This window comes from Cervus canadensis, chromosome 4 (genome assembly GCF_019320065.1).
Source record: "Cervus canadensis isolate Bull #8, Minnesota chromosome 4, ASM1932006v1, whole genome shotgun sequence".
In the NCBI taxonomy this organism is placed as follows: domain Eukaryota; kingdom Metazoa; phylum Chordata; class Mammalia; order Artiodactyla; family Cervidae; genus Cervus; species Cervus canadensis.
In genome coordinates, this window is record NC_057389.1 from 91,090,974 (window position 1) to 91,112,802 (window position 21,829).

General features: G+C 41.4%; 2 protein-coding genes, 1 non-coding gene and 1 pseudogene across 3 annotated transcripts; 2 read left to right on the forward strand and 2 right to left on the reverse strand.

Annotated features, from left to right (window-relative positions):
- Positions 1–2,112: 2,112 nt before the first annotated feature.
- Positions 2,113–2,364, reverse strand: LOC122439298 (40S ribosomal protein S27-like). Its single transcript, XM_043464381.1, has one exon. The coding sequence runs from the start codon at positions 2,362–2,364 to the stop codon at positions 2,113–2,115; it is 252 nt and encodes an 83-aa protein (XP_043320316.1).
- A 4,178-nt stretch (positions 2,365–6,542) lies between these two features.
- LOC122440918 lies at positions 6,543–9,100 on the forward strand (annotated as a pseudogene).
- Positions 9,101–19,501: 10,401 nt separating this feature from the next.
- Positions 19,502–20,192, forward strand: LOC122440919 (non-histone chromosomal protein HMG-14-like). Its single transcript, XM_043467584.1, has 2 exons — positions 19,502–19,562; positions 19,867–20,192. The coding sequence occupies exons 1-2, from the start codon at positions 19,502–19,504 to the stop codon at positions 20,190–20,192; spliced, it is 387 nt and encodes a 128-aa protein (XP_043323519.1).
- A 586-nt stretch (positions 20,193–20,778) lies between these two features.
- Positions 20,779–20,885, reverse strand: LOC122441075. Its single transcript, XR_006269219.1, has one exon. It is a non-coding gene; the product is annotated as a U6 spliceosomal RNA (small nuclear RNA).
- Positions 20,886–21,829: the final 944 nt, after the last annotated feature.

Here is a 21,829-nt window from a genome sequence, read left to right on the forward strand (position 1 = left end):
GTCTTTACATGTTATGTTTGAGTTCTGCTTCTATGATGTAAGTGCACTCAGAGTGTATTTTGTGTATTGAAAAAGTCTGTGGTCAGGAGTTCTGTCTCCTGGACAAAGAGCCTATGAATTGGGGGGCTGAGTCTGATCTTAAACTGAATCTTCCTTGAGCGTCTCCTCATTTTTTGAGGAGGTGAGGAGAGTTCTCTCCAGTGATGGCTCAGGTGTCCCTATCCTCCTTCACCAGGGACTGACCCACCTTAGAGATTATATCTCAACCTGGGGTGGGGCTTCCCAGGTGGCACAGTGGTAAAGAATCCTCCTGCCAATGCAGGAGATGTGGAGACACAGGTTCAATCCCTGGGTCGGGAAGATCCCCTGGAGAAGGAAATGGCAACCCACTCCATTATTCTTGCCTGGGAAATCCCATGGACAGAGGAACCTGGCAGGCTACAGTCCACAGAGTTGCAAAGGGTCAGACACAACTTTAGCGAGTAAACAACAGCAAATAAATGTCCAGTGATATCTTTTTTTATTTTTTTATGAATTTTTATTGGAGTGTAGTTGCTTTACAATATTCTTAGTTTCTGCTGTATAGCAAAGTGAGTCAGTTATACATGTATACATACATCCCCTCTTTTTCAGATTCTCTTCCCATTTAGGTCACCACAGAGCACTGAGCAGAGTTCCCTGTGCTATGCAGTAGGTTCTCATTAGTTATCTATTTTATACATCGTATCAATGGTATATATGTCAATCCCAGCCCATCCCATCCTGCCAGCCTGCTTGGTATCCATACGTTTTCTCTCTACGTCTGTGTCTCTATTCTGCTTTGTAAATGACATCTGATATTTGTTTTATTTGCAATTTCCTAATGACATTTGATGTTGAGTGTCTATTCATGGGCTTATTTAACATCCATATATCTTCCTTGGTGATGTGTGTTTGAATCTTTGGCCCATTTTTTTAGCCATGTTTGGGACTTTATTTTTTCCCCCAAGGATTCTTGCTTTATTTTCGATTTTGCCATTTTTAACTGGATTGTTTATCATCTTACTGTTGTATTTTAAGAGTTCTTTGAACATTTTGGATACCAATCCTTTGTCAGATATGCAGTAGGAAATGGCAACCCACTACAGTATTCTTGCGTGGAAAATTCCATTCACAGAGGAGCCTGGCAGGCTACAGTCCATGGGGTTGTAAAAGTCAGACACGACTGAGCAAAAAAAATCTTTATTCTGCAAAGATTTTTATCACAATCTGTGACTGTCTTTATATTCTCTTACCATTGTCTTTTATAGAATAAGGGATATTAATGAAATGAAGCTTATTTTTTTCTTTCTTGGATCTTGCTTTTGGTGTTGTATCTTAAAATTCATAAATTAACACAAGATTCCCCGGATTTTTTCCTGTTATCTTCTAGAAATTTTTTACTTTTGGGTTTTACACTTAGAACTATGGTCTACTTTAAGTTTTCTGTAAGTTCTGTGTGTAGATTTACTTACTTGTTTTTTGCATGTGAGTATCCACTATATATAGCGCTATTTGTTGAAAAGTCTTTCTTTTCTCCATTGAATTGCCTTTTAGTCCTTTATCAAAGGTCAGATAGCTATATTTCTCTGGATCTATAAGAAAACAGTTGACTTCTGTATCCTCAGTCTTTCCATACTCTCTTATTAATTGCTGGAGTGATATCTGGTGTTATGAATCCTTTCAGATATTTTACATAGAAAATCATATCACACACAACAGAGCCAGTTTTATTTCTTCCTTCCTAATCTGTATATATTTTATTTCCTTTTCTTGCTTTATTGCATTAGCTGGGCCTTCCGGTATAGTGTTGAACAAGAGTGGTGAGAGGACACCTTACCTCGTGTCTTAGTATCTTACCAAAAAAAGCCTCTTGTTTCTCATCATTAAGTGTGATGTTGCCTACAGGTTTCATGCAAATGTTCTATCTTAAGAGGCAGAACTCCCCTCTGTTCCTAGTGCATTATTATAAGTGGATGTTAGGTTTTATCAAATGCTCTTGTCTTACATTCCTTTCATTCCTGATTTTATTTTTTTTTAATCCAAAACGTGTTTATTGGGATGGTTTCCTGTTCATCCTGATACAGGATGCTTCTAGTGCTGCTTCCATCTGAAACAGCATCCTTCTGTAAGCCTTGCTTTTCCTCCTGTAGGCTGGCAGAGGACAATAGAGCGGCCAACACACAAAACTACTGTTTGTGCATGGCTAAAGACGGTGGTGATTTTATAGCATCCTAGGCATTTTATATCCATGAAATAGGAATTGAGGCTCTGCACCAGGCACTTCTTGTGTTTCCTCTTCTCCTCTTCTGAAGAGGGATGAAGAAAATCCTTTGCGAGAGGCATGTTCTCGTGAGGAGGTCGTCACCGCCAGAAAGGCTCATTCCTGATTTTAATAATTTCTGCCTTCCCTCTTTTCTCATTTAGCCTGCCTAGACCTTTATCAATTTTACTGATTATTTCAAATCACCAGCTTTTGATTTTGTTGATAGTCTATATTCCTGCAATTTTTAGGTCTTCCCTAGTTTGGGGGGGGGGCATTTTATTTTAGCATTATTGTGATATAACTGACATATAACATTTTCAAGTGTACAACATAATGATTTGATATTTGTTTATATTATGAAGTATTACAATAAGTCTAGTTAGTTAACTAGACAAATATTATTACACATGGTTACAGTTTTTCTTATGATGAAAAATTTTAAATTTCCTCTGTTAGAAACTTTCCAATATGCAATAAAGTATTATTAACTATAGTCATACTGCTGCATATTATATCCCCTGACTTATTTTATAACTGAAAGTTTATAACTTTTGATCTGCCTTCACCTATTTCACCCACCCCTTGACAACCCTCTCTTCACTTACCCTCTCTGGCAACTACCAATCTGTTCTCTATATCTGTGAACTTGGGGTTTTCTTTTTTTCTTTTGCGTTCTTTGAAGGAAAGCCCTGTGAATCCTTTGTGTTATTATATAATCATGGAGAGATTCACCAGCAGACCTCCGTGGACTTGAGTTAACTCCTGAGCAATATGGAGCTCTTAACATATATGGAGCTCTTAACAAGTTCTTCAAGGGTTAGCAAGGGCTTTGACTGAAAAGAGATCTTTCAGTACTTTATCATTTCGTTCTGTGTGCTAAAAACTGGTGAGAAGCAGCCCTGAGGCTCATCATATAGAATTTGTGGAGGTCTAAGTTGTTAATGCCTTTTTAGCATGTAATATCATGGCAAGTTGTCTGAACCCTAGGTTCTAAATAACTTCTTAGCTCCACTAATGGGAGAGAGAGAGAGAATGGAGAAACAGTCTGCAATAAACGTTACACAAACTGAAAGTACGAGGGTGTTTTAATCTGGCCAGTTGCACTTGGCTAATTCAGGCCAGTATGGCTAAATGATCCTCATTACAAGCTGTATTTCCACAGGCCTCCTGGACTCTCATGTTTGGTGATGGGAAGAGAAGGAAAAGCTCCCATTTCTTCACTGTATTTTATTCATTAAAAACTACTGCAGGTTTGACCTCATACATCATGGCTTTTTGCTTTGCATGTGCACTTAACCACGTCCAACTCTTTGCAACGTCATGGACTGTAACCCATCAGTCACCTCTGTCCATGGGATTTCTCAGGCAAGAATACTGGAGTGGCAAAATGGATTAAAGATCCAAATGTAAGACCAGAAACTGTAAAACTCCTAGAGGAAAACATAGGCAAAACACTCTCTGACATAAATCACAACAGGATCCTCTATGACCCACCTCCCAGAGTAATGGAAATAAAAGCAAAAATAAACAAATGGGACCTAATTAAACTTAAAAGCTTTTGCACAATGAAGGAAACTATAAGTTGAAAAGACAGCCTTCAGAATGGGAGAAAAATAACAGCAAATGAAGCAACTGACAAAGAATTAATCTCAAAAATATACAAGCAACTCCTGCAGCTCAATTCCACAAAAATAAGCGACCCAATCAAAAAAATGGGCCAAAGAATTAAACAGACATTTCTCCAAAGAAGATGTATAGATGGCTAACAAACACATGAAAAGATGCTCAACATTACCCATTATCAGAGAAATGCAAATTAAAACCACAATGAGGTACCATCTCATGCTGGTTAGAATGGCTGCTATCAAAAAGTCTACAAACAATAAACGCTGGAGAGGGTGCAAAGAAAAGGGAACCCTCTTACACTGTGGGAATGCAAACTAGTACAGCCACTATGAAGAACAGTGTGGAGATTCCTTAAAAAACTGGAAATAGAACTGCCATATGACCCAGCAATCCCACTGCTGGGCAAACACACTGAGGAAACCAGATTTGAAAGAGACACATGTACCCCAATGTTCATCACAGCAGTGTTTAGCCAGGACATGGAAGCAACCTAGATGCCCATCAGCAGAGGAATTTGGATAAGAAAGCTGTGGTACACGTACACAATGGAATATTACTCAGCTATTAAAAGAATGCATTTGAATCCGTTCTAATGAGGTGGATGAAACTGGAGCCTTTTATACAGAGTGAATTAAGTCAGAAAGAAAAACAGCAATACAACATATTAATGCATATATATAGGATTTAGAAAGATGGCAATGATGACCCTATATGCAAGACAGCAAAAGAGACGCAGACGTAAAGAACAGAATTTTGGACTCTGTGGGAGAAGGTGAGGGTGGGATGATTTGAGAGAATAGCATTGAAACATGTATATTATCATATGTGAAACAGATCGCCAGTCCAGTTTCGATGCATGAGACAGGGTGCTCAGGGCTGGTGCACTGGGATGAGCCTGAGGGATAGGATGGAATGGGAAGGGAGGTGGGAGGGAGGTTCAGGATGGGGAACACATGTACACCCATGGCTGATTCATATGAATGTATGGCAAAAACCACCACAATATTGTAAAGTAATTAGGCTCCACTTAAAATTTAAAAAAAGAATACTGGAGTGGGTTGCCATTTCCTCCTCCAGGGGATCTTCCCACTCCATGCATTGAACCTATGTCTCCTGTGTCTCCTTCATTGGCAGGCAGATTCCTTACCACTGTGCCACCTGGGAAGCCCCCATGCATTATGGAGGACTGAGTTAAATGGTGTGTGATAACAAAGGAGATGAGTTTTTTTCAAAAGAGATTAATGTGTTTAAAATGATATTTGATTCATTTTTTGTAGCATTTTTCTCATTTCTCCAAGGCCCTCTAGACCTTCACATTAGAGAGCAGTAACATTTCAAGTGGTCACAGTAAAAATGCACAAATAGTTTGCATGTGTTCGTTATGCTGTTAAATTCATGATGAAATAAGTATGGACAAAAAGTAAGTTCCGATGACCAAGACATAAAATAAATGTTTGAAGGTGATAGAATTATATACAATCTTCCTATAAATTGAGCATAAATCCCAGAGTTCTGTCAGACTCACACATCTTACTGGAAACATATTTGTGATATTTTAGGACACAGTGACTTTTGAGAATGTGGCTGTGAACTTCACCCCAGAGGAGTGGGCTTTACTGAATCCTGTGCAGAAGAAACTTTACAGAGATGTGATGCAGATAATTCTGGGGAACCTGGTCTCAATAGGTAAGAATGACAACATTTCTTCACTTCTTCGAGAACAAGTATTCCTTGCCAATCAACATTGTTCCAAGATGTGGAATGTGGAAAAGGAATACAGTAGTCCCCCTTATCTGCATGGAATACATTCCAAGACCACCAGTGGATGCCTGAAACCATAAATAGTACTGAATCCTATACATACATACCTATGATAAGTTTAGAATTTGGTGCACAGTAAGAGATTGACACGGAGAAGGAAATGGCAGCCCACTCCAGTATTATTGCCTGGAAAATCCCATGGACAGAGGAGCCTGGCAAACTCCACAGGGTTGCAAAAGAGTTGGACATGACTTAGCAACTAACCAACAATAGCCAAGAGACTGATAACAATAACTAAGAATAGAACAAGTATAATACCCATGCACTTAACACACATAAGTGTTAAGTGTGCATAACTTTGCAGTTCAAGATGAGACAGCAAAATAAGACCAATTTCTTTTTCTTTCACAATTTAATGATAGAAGATTAATTTCTCCTATAGATCTTAGCGACATCAGTATATATCTTTTCTTAAGTTGGAATTTTCATCTTTTCATTAAAAAAGGACTTTACAGTTTCTGTTTGGCATACCCTAATTCTTGCATCACTATTCTTGCATTTTGGGGCCATCATTAAGAAAAATGAGAGGACTTACCCTGATGGTCCAGTGGCTAAGACTCCACGCTCCCACTGCAGGGGGGCCAGGTTCAATCTCTGTTCAGAGAACTAGATCTCACATGCAGCAACCAAGACCCAGTGTAGCCAAATAAATATTTTTAAAAATTTTAAAAAGGCATCATATTATAGTCTTCTAAAGTTTGTTTAAAAAAGAAAATGAGGATTACTTGAACACAAGCACAGGGATATCACCACAGTGATCTGACAGCCGAGATGGCAACTAAGTGACAAATGGGCAGGTAGCATATACAGCATGGATGCAGTGGACAAGGGGATGATTCATATCCTGGACATGATGGAGGGCATGTTGCAAGATTTCATCATGCTACTCAGAAGGGTGCACAGTTTAAAACTATGAATTGTTTACTTATGTGATTTTCCATTTAATATTTTCAGACCGCAATTGACCATAGGTAACTGAAACCACAGAAAGCAAAACTGTGGATAAGGGAGGACTACCATACACTGGTAAATAAACTAAGCGTGTCACAGCTTATTGTGGACCTAGAATCTAATATTGTTCTATAATTTATAATAATTTGCATTATTTTTCTGGGTCTGCATTTTAGGGAAAAAATGAGACAGTCATAACATTGAAGATTGGTACAAAACCCAAGGGAGAAAACTAAGGTGAGTTACACACACAGTAGACAGTGTCCCACGTGAGAGTCCTGGTGTGTCATAAACTTTTTTTTTTTTCACTTTTTTTAAAAATTTCTTTATGTATCTATTTCTGGCTGTCCTAGGTCTTTGTTGCTGCACAGGCTTTTTCTCTAGTTGTGAAGAGTAAGGGCTATTTTCTAGTTGCAGTGCATGGATTTCTCATTGCAGGGGTTTCTCTTGTGGAGCACATGCTCTAGGGCATTCAAGCTTCAGTACTTGCAGTATGCAGACTCAATAGTTGTGACATATGGGCTTAGTTGCTCTGCGGAGTATGAGATTTTCCCAGATCAGGGATCCAACCCATGTCTCCTGAATTGCCAGGTGGGCTCTTTACCCCTGAGCCACAAAGGGAGCCCCTATCACAGCTTTTTAAAATAAGCAAATAAAACAAAATAATTCCAGCTTCAGTTTTATTTATCCTTAATTCTTTTTCCACTGAAAGTATTTATTTAAATGTGACATGGGTGTTCATTGTTTGTAACTTTATCCACTTTGGGAAACAATATTAAGAAACTCCATATATTAATATCACTGTTTTCATAATAGTCCTGTTACAGAGCTTTCAAACAGTTTAGAAAGGGCGAAAAACATTCACTTTTGCTATAAAATATAAAAATGCAGTTCTAATACCCTACTAATAAATGTGAAATTATTAAAGAAATCAATAATTTCTCTCTCTCTCTCTTTTTTTTTTTTTTACAGAATTTATGTGGTAGAAAAACTCTGTGAAAGCAAAGAAGGTAGTCAACATAGAGAAGCTGTCAGCCAGATTCTAAATCTTAATCTGAACCAGAAAACTCCTTCTGGAGTAGAACCATGTGAATGTCATGTGTGTGGAAAAGTCTTCTTGTGTCATTCATTTCTTAATAGTCACATCTGATCTCACACTGTACACAAACCATATGAGTATCATGAATATGAGGAGAAACCATATAAATGCAAGGAATGTGGGAAAGCCTTCAGTTACCACAAATCTGTTCACAGACATGAAAGAACTCACACTGGAGAAAAACTCTATGAATGTAAGGAATGCAGAAAAGTCTTCACATGGCTCACAACCTTTCGAAGACATATGATAACACACACTGGAGAAGGACCCTATAAATGTAAGGAATGTGGGAAATACTTTAGTTCTTCCACTTCATTTTGAGCCCATGAAAGAACTCACACTGGAGAGAAGCCCTTCATGTGTAAACTGTGGTAAATCCCTCAGGTCTCCTCTAGGCTTGCAAATCCATGAAAGAAACTACACTGGAGAAAAACCCTATGAATGTAAGCAGTGTGGTAAAGCCCTCAACTGTCCTAGTTCCTTTCGAAGACATGAAAGGGTCCACACAGCAGAGAAACAATATGAAAGTAAACAACGTGAGAAAACTTTCAGTTCTCCTCTAGGTCTGCAAATCCATGAAAGAATTCACACTGGAGAGAAACCTTATGAATGTAAAGAATGTGGGAAGGCCTTCATTCCTCTTTCAAGCATTCTATACATAACACACACTGGAGATGGACCTTACAAGTGTAAGGAATGTGGGAAAGCCTTCATTTGTCCCAGTTCATTTTGATCACATGAAAGGACTCACACTGGAGAGAAGCCATATGAATGTAAACAGTGTGGTAAAACTTTCAGTTGGCCCAGTTCCTTTCGAATACATGAAGGAACTCATACTGGGGAGAAACCCTATGAATGTACAGAATGTGGGAAAACCTTCATTTATTGCACAACCTTTCAAGGACACATGAGAAAGCATACTGGAGAGAAACCCTATAAATGTAAAGAATGTGGGAAAGCCTTCATTTCTCCCTCCAGCATTCGAACACACATAATAATACACACTGGAGATGGACCTTATAAGTGTAAGGAATGTGGGAAAGCATTCAATTTTCCCAGTTCTTTTCAATTTCATCAGAGAACTCACACAGGCGAGAAACCCTATGAATGTAAACTATGGCAGAGCCTTCAGTTGTTACACATCCTTTCTAACACATGAAAAAACTCACACTGGAGAAAAACCTTATGAATGTACAGAATGTGGGAAAACCTTCATTTATCGCACTACCTTTAGAGGGCACATGAGAATACACACTGGTGAGAAACCATACAAATGTAGAGAATGTGGGAAAGCCTTCAGTCATCCCAATTCCTTTTGAAGGCATGAAAGATCTCATACATTGTAGAGGCCCAAAGTCAAGCAGTGTCCTTTTACATTTCTTGTGTAAATTCTTTTAGTTATATACGTTGGATCACCAATTGGTCAAACTTTCAGTTTTTGTTTTGTTTTTTTTTTTCCTTTTGCTTCCTCCCTCCCTTCCTCCCTGACTGTGTTTTCATCACTGGATATACCTCAGGGGAAGAGGTGTCTTCTCTACCCTGGTGTTTGTCATTTTTTTCCTCTAGAGAGCCTCACATCAGTGCCATTAATGTTAGGGGTCTCTCCCCATGATAGCTGGTTGCTTTATAGGATTTAAGGACCAACAGCTTAGTTTGGGTTTGAACTAATAATACCTTTGCTGACCACAGGGGTGCCATGGTGTTGTCCCCTAAAAGCTCAAGGGTAGGATCTTTGTTGCAGTACAGGTAGGGGCTACAGCACCCGAGGTACCCAAGAGTCTGGTGGTGGTGTTCCATCATTAAGTCATGTCCAACTATGCAACCCCATGGACTGCAGCATGCCAGGCTCCTCTGTCCTCTGGTTTCTCACGGAGTTTGCTCGAATTCATGTCCATTGAGTCACAAATGGCTACAGTTCATAGGGTCGCAAAGAGTCGAACACGACTGAAGTGACCTGGCATGCACACACTAGTGTTTCCGTGGTTAAGATTCTGAGCTTCCCCTGGAAGGGGCACAGATTTGATCCCTGGTCAGGGAACTAAGAGCCCTCATGCCACATGCCGCAGCCAAAAAAAAATTTCTCTAGTTTTTTAATAAAAATCTTACTCCCACAGGAAATAAAATTGCAAACTGCTAAGGAAAATCAGTTACAAGGCCTTAATAATCAACAGAATCACAAATATTCAAATCAGCTGAGATAAGCAGCCCACAGCTCAGAGGGAAAAGCTACATTCTGAAGTCTTCCCAGGTGGCTCAGTGGTAAGGAATCAGCTGCCAATGCAGGAGATATGGGCTTAATCACTGAGGTGGGAAGATTGCCTGGAAGAGGAAATGACAACCCAGTTCAGTTTTCTTGCCTGGAAAGTCCCATGGACAGAGGAGCCTGGGGAAATACAGTCCGTGGGGCCACAAACAGTCAAACATGACTGAGCGACTAAGCATGCAGAAGGTGAAACACTGTCAAGCTTTGGTCTCCAGACTCCTGGCTGAGATTGAACTACTAGCCCAGATCAGTCCCTGGAGAAGCAGGGTGGGGTCACCAGAGCAGCCACAGGAGTAATAAACTCTGGGAGCTCTGCCCACCCTTCTCTCCCTGGCGAATAATGGGGGAAAGCTCACTCTATGGGGCTTCCATTCTCACAATGAGGAAACCCTCACCCAGATTCACCTAAAAGTTCTGACCCAAAGGACTCTCAAATTCAATACCTTCTGCCAGAAGACAGAACACGTGATCTTCACAGATTTTTTTTTTTTCCAATAGGCAGAAATTACTCGGAGTGCACCTACATTGTGAATGTAAAGCTGTAAACCACATCTTTTCTTTTTTATTGACTGTGCCAGGTCTTAGTTCTGGTGTGTGGGATCTTCAGCTGTGGCATGAAGTATCTAGTTCCCCAACCAGGGGTTGAACCTGGGCTCTCTGCATTGGGAGTATGGGTCCACTGGACCACCAGGGAAACCCCTCCAACCTACATCTAGAAACAGGCACAAAGGAACCATAGTTACAACCTTGAGAAGGGCCTTACCAGGCCACCCCAACGCTGGTGTATCCCCAGCTTTTCGAGGGTATAGCTTCTCTCAGTAGCAAGAGCTCTTTCTCAGGTGGCTGTGAGCAGGAACACACCTACAAGGGAGGTTTTCAGGAAGAACCATTTGGCCTTTAAGTTCTCCCCTTTGCAGCCTCAAGGCAGGGGCTTAGCTTGAAGACACTGACCTCAGGCTCTGCTCCCATTCATGTTGTTCTGGACCAGCATTGAGATTTTAAAAGTGACAGACCCATTGTTTGAAGAATCCAGTGTATGCATGCTAAGTCGCTTCAGTCAAGTCCGGCTCTTTTTTACCCTAGAGACTGTAGCCCACCAGACTCCTCTGTCCATGGGGTTTTTCCAGGCAAGAATACTGGAGTGGGCTGCGATGCCCTCCACCAGGGGATCTTCCTGACCCAGAGACTGAACCCATGTCTCTTATGTCTCCTGCATTAGCAGGCAGTTTCTTTACCACTAGTGCCACCAGGGAAGCCTCAGTAAAATCACTCAAACCCAATGTTTATATGTAAAAAGGGGAAGAAAATTGCAAGGCACTTTTTTTTAGTTCAGCTAGAAAACTCACAACTATATAATATCTATTCATTTCAGAAAATGAATATGGCAGTTGTTATTTCCACCGAAAGAAATCACTTGGAAAACAATGACATTAGAGCCCATGTAAGTGTTGCAAGTCTAAGCCTGATAGTCCATTTTAAACAACCCACAAGAAAAGGACAGACTATAGCAGGGGCCATCCCAGAACAGCAAGCTCCCCACCCAACCCCACCCCCACCCTCCTGCCACTCCTAGCCATGTCCTCCACCTGTGTCTTGTCTGTAGAAAAACCATAGCCTCCTAGGCCTTCCCCAAGTTCTAAAGGGTAAATTTAATCAGAGGAGTGAGAAAATGCAGAAAGAAAGGTCAACAGTCAAGCAAGACAAAATAGTAATACTTCAGCCAGTAAAGTCAAGGACTTTCATTCCTCCTCAAGTGCGCGCTAAGTTGCTTCAATCATGTCTGACTCTTTGCAACCTCATGGAGTGCAGTCTGCCAGGCTCCTCTGTCCATGGGATTCTCCAGGAAGGATACTGGAGTGGATGGACACGTCTTCCAGGGGATCTTCCCAACCCAGGGATTGAAACCTTGTCTCAGGCATCTTCTGCATTGCTAGGCAGGTTCTTTACCACTAGCACCATCTGGGAAGCCCTGCTCCTCAAGGACTATAGGTAATGTTCTGAACCATATCCTCCAAGCTGTTTTGCAGATATTGAAGCCCCCACCAAGTAGAAGAGGCTAACTGGATGCAGCCCACAAGCAAATAGACCTCAGACTGGTTGGAATCAGAAGGTTGATGATGTTGACTCCCAAAAACATCAGAAGAATGTCCACCAGCTGATCATGCACCCCTCTCCCTCTTCCTCATCCTATCTTTAAAAATCTTTCCCTGAAAGCCTTCCAGGAGTTCAGGACTTTTAAGCACTAGCTGCCTGGACTCCTTAATTGATGCCCTACAAAAGATGCCACACTTCCCTTCACCACATCCCAGTGTCAGTAGATTGACTTTTCTCTGCAGGGGTGAGTGAACCCAAGTTTGGTTCATAACAAGACCTCAGAATAGTTATGCACACTCCCAGGGAAATTAAAAAAAAAAAAAAAGAAGGAAGAATCATTAGCAAATAAAATGTAATAACACTGAAATCATTATTTCATTTTTCTGAAACACTCCTTTCTTGCTCATTTGAAATATGTTATTATTATTAATGATATTTTATAAATAGAAAAATGAGACTCAAGTGAATAATTTTTTCAAGGTGACAAACAGCAAGGGGCAGTGCTGACAGGTGAGTTTCCAAAGAAGAACCTCCACCCAAATGTCTTTCCCAAGGATGTCTGTGACCAGGAAAGATCTTAGACGGTTTTATACAACATAGTTCCAGGTGGTTAGTCTATGCTTAGCTCTCATGTAAAATAGCCACAAACAAAAAGATAAATCTTTTTAAAGCGAGCCAAACATTGACTGTGGGGAAATGACAATTAAAATATTGGGTCTGTTTGAAATGATCATGGAGAACGAATAGCTGATGACGCTGTGAATTAGAGAGGACAAGTTGGCTATGAGAAGGGGGGAGGGATCTGAAAGTTTAGGGATTTATTGCCAGCCCTAGGAAGCGTTAGGCAGGAGGGACAGGTCATGGACTTGAGGTCCTACTCCTAAATTTTTGAATAATTCAGAAGACAATGAATGCCGCTTGGGAAGGGAAAAGGGACTGGGGACCCCACAGACCACACCTGCTCCCACACACCAACCCACTTCTTACTCCTGGATCCGGTGCAGGTCTAGGCGCAACAAAAGCTCCACCTGCTGCGGGGAAGCACAGGTGAGACACGATCCCCAGCGCATCCACGCGGAGGAACAACGTCCACTCCAGGCAGAGTGGCCCCACGCACCTGCCCTTGATGCGCTCCCTAGAGGACCCTTCGAAAGGACGCTCCCTCCCCACCACCATCACCCAGCCCCCATGGGTAACAGCAGGTGGAGGTCACGTGGCCAAACAGACCTGGCTTCCGCCCTGACCCTCCAAGGATCCTTGCGTTTAAGCTGAGCCAGCTCCAGACCTGAATGGGACACAGATGTGTAAGCAGAGAACTCAAGGCTGTTTTTAGTGGAATGGACCCCTTGAGGAGCAAGCCCAGAGCACACCGGTTGCCTGGGTCAGGACAACCTGGAACAGAACGATCTCCTCCCACCAATCACAAGCTATGAGACGTCTTCATTAAATTCTTAGGTATACGCCTTACTCTGGCAGGAGACTGACTCCACATTAGTTTCTGAGTGTGTTCTTAAAGCGCTTTGAGATGTGAACAGCTATAATATTCCCACAGCAAATTTCCTATTTTCTCTGATATAAGAAAAACAATAAAGGGTTATGTAAATGTGGGATGTACCCAGAAACGACTAATATACTTAGAGAGTCTGAGAGTCGATTGATGTTGTTATTGTTCAGTCACTAAGTCTTGCCCCACTCTTTAGGACCCTATGGACTGCAGCACATCAGGCTCCTCTGTCCTCTACTATCTCCCGGAGTTTGCTCAAACTCAAGTCCATTGAGTCGGTGATACCATCCTACCATCTCATCCCCTCTCATCCCTTTTTCCTCCTGCCTTCAATCTTCCCCAGCATCAGGGTCTTTTCCAATGAGTCATTTCTTCATATCAGGTGACCAAAGTATTGGAGCTTCAACTTCAGCAACAGTCCTTCCAATGAATATTCAAGATTGACTGGCTTGATCTCCTTGCAGTCCGAGGGACTCAAAGAGTTTTCTCCAGTGCCACAATTTGAAAGCATCAGTTTTCAGGCACTCAGCCTCCTTTATGCATTTATCTTACTCTTAATGCATTTATCCATTTATTTGAAGGATTTTGTTGAGATGCAACACACATATTACATACAATGGGCCACTTTTAAATGGACAAACAGTGGTTTTCAGTATACTCACAGATACATGCAGTCATCACTGTGGTCCATCTTAGAACATTTATTATCATCTCAAAAAGAAACCCCTGTACCCTCTAGCCATCAATGTCTTCCCATCTTCCTCCTCCAGGCCCTAGGCAATCACTAATCTGCTTTCTGTCTCTCTAGGTTTCTATATTCACTGACTTCATATGAGTGGGATTCTGTAATATGTGGACTTTGTGGTTAACTTCATTTACTTAGCATAATTTTTCAAGGGGTATCCAGGTATTGATACTTCATTTCTTTTTATGGCAGAGTAATATGCCATGAAATTAAAAGATGCTTTCTCCTTGGAAGGAAAGCTATGATAAATCTAGACAGCATATTAAAAAGCAGAGACATCACTTTGACAAAGTTCAGTATAGTCAAAGCTATGGTTTTTCCAGTAGCCATGTACAGATGTGAGAGTTGGACCTTAAAGAAAGCAGAGCACCAAAGAACTGATGCCTTCGAACTGTGGTGCTGGAGGACTCTTGAGAGTTCCATGGACAGCAAGGAGATCAAACCATTCAATACTAATACCTGAATATTCATTGGAAGGACTAATGCTGAACCTGAAGCTCCAATACTTTGGTCTCCTGATGCGAAGAACTGACTCATTAGAAGAGACCCTGATGCTGAGAAAGATTGAAGACAGGAGGAGAAGGGGATGACAGAGGATGAGACGGTTGGATGGCATCACCAACTCGATGAACATGAGTTTGAGCAAACTCAGGGAGATAGTGAAGGACAGGAAAGCTTAGTGTGCTGCAGTCCATGGGGTTTCAAAGAGTTGGACACAACTTAGTGACTGAACAACAATAAAATATTTTATTGTATGGCTATAGCACATTTCTGTATCCACCTGCTAAAAGACATTGGATTATTACTACTTTTGACTATTATGAAAACTGTTGCTATAAGCATTTGTAAAAAAACAAACAAACAAACAAAAAAACCAGAAACCTCAATTAGAGTCAGGAGACCACAAGGGGGAACACTCATATCCTGCAATGATAGCAGAGCCAAAGAGGAAGAAGGAGGCTTCTTTCCCTGCAAGGACTCAGCCAGTGAAAAACCATAAACTTTTTTTCACTATCACCCTCATAACATCATTTTCCCTCTCAACCTCCTTCCCTTGCTCTGGGGTGACTGGCTCACAACTCACCATGGCTTCAGGTCCTGAAGTGTAATTCTCTGCCTGTCCCAAGTAAACTCATGTTTGCTGGAGAAATATCTGACAGTTCTTTTCAAGTCAATGCATTCATGTACAAGTTTTTGTGTGGAAGTGTGTTTTTATTTCACTTTGATACATGCCTGGGAGTGGAATCAATGGGTCATGTGGTGATTCTAGGTTTAATCTTTGCGGAACTGCCAGACTGTTTTCCAAAGTGACTGCATTATTTTTTATTTTCCACCAGCAGTGTATGAGGGTTTCAATCTCACCATATCCTCAAGTATACTTGTTATTCTCTCACTTTTTTCTAGCCATTCTAGTGGATATGTAGTTGTTTCTCATTGTGGCTTTTTAATTGAGTTATAATTAGCATATCACATTATATTGAGTTGGCCAGTATTACCTTAGGGAAAAACTTGAATAAACTTTTTGACCAACTCAGTTTCTTTTTTTTCCATTTATTTTTATTAGTTGGAGGCTAGTTACTTTACAATATTGTAGTGGGTTTTGTCATACATTGACATGAATCAGCTCAGTATTAGTTTCAACTGTACAACATGATAATTCTATATTTGTACATACTGCAATATTACCACCACAATAAGTCCAGTTAACCTCTCTCACCACACATATCTACCAAAAAAAAATTTTTTTTTCTTGAAATGAGCACTTTTAAGCTCTACTGTCACGCTCATTTGCTCAGTTGTGTCCAGCTCTTAGCAACCTTTTGGACTGTAACCCACCAGGGTCCTTTGTCCATGGGATTTTTCAGGCAAAAATACTGGAGTGGGTTGCATTTCCTCCTCCAGGGGATCTTTCCGGACCAGGGATTGAACCCAGACCTCCTGCATCTCCCAGATTGGTGGACAACTTCTTTACCACTGAGCCACCAAGGCAAGCCAGTAAATGTTGTTTAGTCACTAAGTCATGTCTTATTCTTTTGCCACCCCATGGACTATAGCCTGCCAGGCTCCTCTGTTCACTTTCAAATATGCAATACAGTATTATTGACTATACTGCTATACTGCACATTACATTCCTGTGACTTATTTTATAAATGGGAATTTGTACTTTTTGACCTCCTTCACCAATTTTGCCCACCAGCCCCACCCTCATTGTAGTTTTGGCTTGCATTTCCTTGATGTGTAATCATGTCCAGAAATCCTAGTATATCTTCCTTGGAAAATTTTCTATTCCAGTGTTTTTCCACCTTTAAATTGGACTATTTGGCTTTTTATTATTGACTTGTAGGAGTTCTTTATACTTCATCCAAGTCTCTGACCAGATATATAATTTTCCATTTTTTTGCCTTCTGTGGGCTGTTTTTACTCTCTCACTTTAAGAGTTTTTACTTTTGATTGTGATCACATACACATACTATAAAAATTTACATCTTAACTATTTTAAGTGTACAGATCAGCAGTGTGAAGTACATTGACTATGGAAAACCAATCTCCAGAGTTTGTACTGTTTAATGAAACCCTGTACTCATTAAACAACTCCCCATTCATACCTTCCTCCAGCCCCTGAAACCACTGTTCTATTTTTTGTCTCTATAAATTCCACTGCTATGGGAACCTCACATAAGTGGGATCATGCAGTAGTTGTCCTACTTGGATAGGCTTATTTTACTTCACATGATGTCCCCACAGTCTATGTATGTTTTAACATGTGTCAGAACTTCCTTTCTCATTGAATGTGTACTCACTTGCTCAGTTGCATGGGACTCTTTGCCCGCCCCCCCCCCCCCCCCCCCCATGGACTGCGGCCCACCAGGCTCCTCTGTCCATGGGATTTCCCAGGCAAGAATATTGGAGTGGGTTGCCATTTCCTCCTCCAGGGGCTCTTCCCAACTCAGGAATTGAAGCTGCATCTCCTGTGTCTCCTGCAATGCAGGCAGATTCTTTTTCACTGAGCCACCGGGGAAGCGCCCTTTCTCATTAAATCTGAATAATATTCTATTACATGTATGCTCCATCTTAGTGATCCAATCATCCTTGATGGACTCTTGGGTTGCTTCCACATTTTTGCTATTGTGAATAATGGCCCTATGAACAAGTGTACAAGTATCTGTCCATATTTTAGATTCTTTTGAGCATACACCCAGTAGAGGAATCTCTGAATCACATATCACCTCTGTAACTTCTGAGGAACCATCATTTTGTTTTCCATACCAGAAGAATAATTTTATATTCCCACCAATAGTGCACAAGAATTCTAATGATGTGTTCCCTTTCTTGATGGTGCCCTTTGATGCAAAAAATTTATTAATTTGGTGAAATCCAAAATATCTTTTTTCCCCCTCTATTTGCTTTTGGTGTCATATCTAAGAATACTTTGCCAAATCCAAGGTCATAAATATTTCCTTCTGATTGAAAGGCGATAGGATCACCTTTGTCTGGCTTTTCTGGGTTTGACATCTAAAGAGAGGTTCTAACGGAGTAAAGATGCTGTATCTAAGTGATGGGGCAAGTGACAGCTCAAGGTGACAGCAGAGTCAGATCCAGAGTCATCTTCTAGCCCTCGTTTAGGTTGATTTTAGGTTCAGCCAAGTGCTGAGGATAACGCCTTGCACAAATTTCAGATCAAGTTGCTGGAATAGGCAGATCCTGTGCTCACCTCCTCCCAGGGACACACCAAAACTACAACCACATATAGAACTGCCGCCTCTGAGAACTGAACTGAAGACTAGAACGACAGATTTTCTACACCTAAGGGTATAAGGAAAAGGCCACATTGAGAAAAGTAGGAGGCACAGAGTCCTGGTCTAGTGAGATCCAACCACCCCCACACTCCTGTGAGGTAAGCCACAAACAGCAGAGCTATCACAACTGCAGAGGTACCCTGTGATGAGCAGGGGTCCAGGCCCCATATCAGGCTCCCCAACCTGGGGAGCCTGCACTGGGAAGCTGAGCGCCCATAACAGCTGACTTTGAAAACCAGCAGGGCTCACATCTGGGGGAGCCCAGGAGCTGTAGGAAAGGGAAGAGACTCCACTCTTAAATGACTCATGCAGAAACTCACTCACTCCAAAATCCATCACAAAGGCAGCAGCTTGAAAAGCACCTGGGCCCTACAAAAAGGAGAGTCATCAGCTAATTTCAGGGTGTGCACCAGAAGGGCAGGGGTCCAGTGGAACATTAGGGACAGAAGTGCTGGCAGACGTCATTTGTTTTTACTTTCTTTCCACATAGCTGGCCTGCTGCTGCTGCTGCTGCTAAGTCGCTTCAGTTGTGTCCGACTCTGTGCGACCCCATAGATGGCAGCCCACCAGGCTCCGCCGTCCCTGGGATTCTCTAGGCAAGAACATTGGAGTGGGTTGCCATTTCCTTCTCCAATGCATAAAAGTGAAAAGTGAAAGTGAAGTTGCTCAGTTGTGTCCGACTCTTTGCGACCCCACAGACTGCAGCCCACCAGGCTCCTCCGTCCACGGGATTTTCCAGGCAAGAGCACTGGAGTGGGTGCCACTGCCTTCTCCAGCTTGGGGCTGGTCAGCACCATTTCTATCAGTCTCCATCAGCCTAACACCACCTGCCCTGCCCCTGCTTTCTCCTGCGAACTCAAGAGGCCAAGCCTGTGCACCAGCACCCCCTCCCCACAGCAGTTTCAGCCCCAGGGCCTTTAGACATTTGGACCAGGGACCAGCTCTACCTGCTAAGGCCATCTGCAGCAGTCACAGACAGGTCTGTCTGGGGACCAACCTCACCCACCAGCACATCTGCAACTACTGCTGTCTACCCATCACAGGAGGGAACATGCAGGGGATGCCCCCGGGACACCTGGCTTTGTTGACCAGGGGAGATGGCACCACTGGATCCCATAGGACACCTCCTATATAAGGCCACTCTTTCAAGGCTGGGCGACTAACTGATATACTTAGAAACAGAGTTAGGCAAAATGAAGGAACTACAGAATCTTTCAAAGAATATCTTTCAAACATGAGGATCTCTCAGAGAAACAACTAAACCAAGAGGAGATAAGAAACTTATCAGATAAAGAATTCAGAGTAACACTTGTAAAGATGTTCGTCAGACTCAGTAGAAAACTGGATGAATTTGATGAGAGAATCACCAAAAGCCTAGGCGAGTTGAAAGCCTCCTTCAGCAAAGGGCTAGAAACTATAAAAAAGAAAAAATGTTTGAATTCATTTACTAAAACCAAAAATACACTAGTGGAAACCAGCAGGAGGTCAGAGAAGGCAAGAAAACAGACTGGTGATCTGGGTGACAAGGGTAGTAAAAGTCACTCAATCAGAAGAGCAAAAAGAAAAGAGAATAAAACAAAAAAAGGTGGGGGAGGGCCATGAGGGGTCCCAACTTCTCCAGCAGGGGAAGGAGCAGCCATGGCCAAGCAGACCAGCTTCCAGAGTCATCTCTCCTCTCCCAGCATGTGCCCACCCGGCTGCAAGTGTGCCCCAGAGGAAGGTCAGCTCCTCGTCAGGGGCGGGGAAGGAGGAGCCCAAGAGGAGACCTGGGAGGCTGTCAACTAAGCCTACTCCTGCCAAAGTGGAAACAAAGCCAAAGAAGGCAACAGGAAAGGCTGAATCTTCAGATAGAAAAGTGCAAACAAAAGGGGGAAAGGGAGCACAGGGAAAACAGGTGGAAATGGCCACCCAAGAGACTAAAGATTTACCTGCATCAAATGAAGAGGCTGGAAACAAGGAGAGCCCAGCCTCTGATGGAGCAGGAAAGAAAGAAGTTATGTGTGAGTAATATCACACACCCGAGCCTATCAGTGGTTCCTGTCTATCTTCTTGTACAATACAAAGAAATCTTATTATCAATTATTTTGTAAATGCAAAGTTTTTTAGTAGCTCTAGTAGTATTTTTAAGACGATAGAAATCCTATTTCATCCATTTTTAAGGTGCAAACCCCCTTTTTTTTAAATTTGAGCATAGTTGATTTACACTGTTGTGTTAGTTTCAGGTGCATAGCAAAGTGAATTAGGTATACATATATCCACTCTTTTTTTAGATTCTTTTCCTAAACCAGAGTATTGAGTGGAGTTCCCTGTGCTATACTGTATACTGTGCTATACAATAGGTCTTTATTATCTGTTTGATATGTAGTATGTGTCTTTGTCAACCCCAATTTATCCCTCCTTCCCCAGCACCCCCTGTAAGCATAAGATTGTTTTCTATATCTGTGACTCTATTTCTGTTTTGTAAGCTTATTTGTACCATTTTTTAAGATTCCACATATAAGTGATATCATATGATATTTGTCTTCCTTTGACATTACTCAGTTTGACAGTCTCTAGGTCCATCCATGTTGCCACTATAAATACTTTTTTTTTTTTTTAATATGGAAAGCTTCACGAATTTGCGTGTCATCCTTGCTCAGGGGCCATGCTAATCTTCTCTGTATCGTTCCAATTTTAGTATATGTGCTGCTGAAGCTAGCACTATAAATACTTTTTATTTAAGAGTTGAAATTATTTCCTGGCTGGTTGAGTTTTTTGGGTTTTGTTTTTTGGTTTTTTGGTTTTTTTTTGGTACAACCAGAAAATAGTAGTATATTGAATGTGGGAAGTTTTTATTGTGTTTGCTGTCATCTTAATGTTCCATAGATGGGTTAGTTTTTATATCCTATGATACAAAGCATATTAAATGGCAGTTTTGAGTCAACATGTGTTTAATCTCGTAAACTTTTTTTTTTTTTTGGCCATGACACACAGCATGAAGGATCTTAGTTCTCTGACCAAGGATCGAACCCATGCCCCCTGCAAGCCACTGGACTGCCAGGAAAGTCTCATTGAACACTTTAATTTCTTCTCTCCCCCTGTTGTTTTTGGGTAGAATTGTTTTGCAAAGCAAACTACTCCTTGATCTTGGCTCTCTGGTCACAATTTTGTGCACTCAATAACACCTTGTGTCATGGTAGTCCAGTTTTCCTAGTAACTTTGCTAATGTGCTGTGAACACATGAAAAACTTCAGTAGGTATTGTATATGATGCTAAGGTGTGAATTAGTGGGACTTATGATGTAACAACATATCCACATTTGACCCAATTACAAGCACTGAAGTTGAAGCTGTGACCAAAAATCTCCCAAAAAACAAAAGCCCAGGACCAAATGACTTCACAGGAAAATTCTATCAAACATTTAGAAAAGATCTAATGCCTATCCTTCTAAAACTCTTTCAAAAAATTACAGAGGAAGGAACACTTCAAACTCATTCTATGAGGCCACCAACACCCTGATACCAAAACCAGACAAAGACAACACAGAAAAGAAAACTGCAGGCCAATATCACTGACGAATATAAGTGCAAAAAATCCTCAACAAAATTTTAGCAAAAAGAATTCAGCAACACATCAAAAAGCTCATATATCATGATCAAGCTGGGT

Coding starts and splice junctions, on each gene's coding strand:
- LOC122439298 (XM_043464381.1), bottom strand. CDS start 2,364: ATGCCTCTCGCAAAGGATTTTCTTCATCCCTCTTCAGAAGAGGAGAAG.
- LOC122440919 (XM_043467584.1), top strand. CDS start 19,502: ATGTTCGTCAGACTCAGTAGAAAACTGGATGAATTTGATGAGAGAATC. Junction 19,563..19,866: donor GAGAATCACCAAAAGCCTAG/GCGAGTTGAAAG, acceptor CTCCTCTCCCAG/CATGTGCCCACCCGGCTGCA.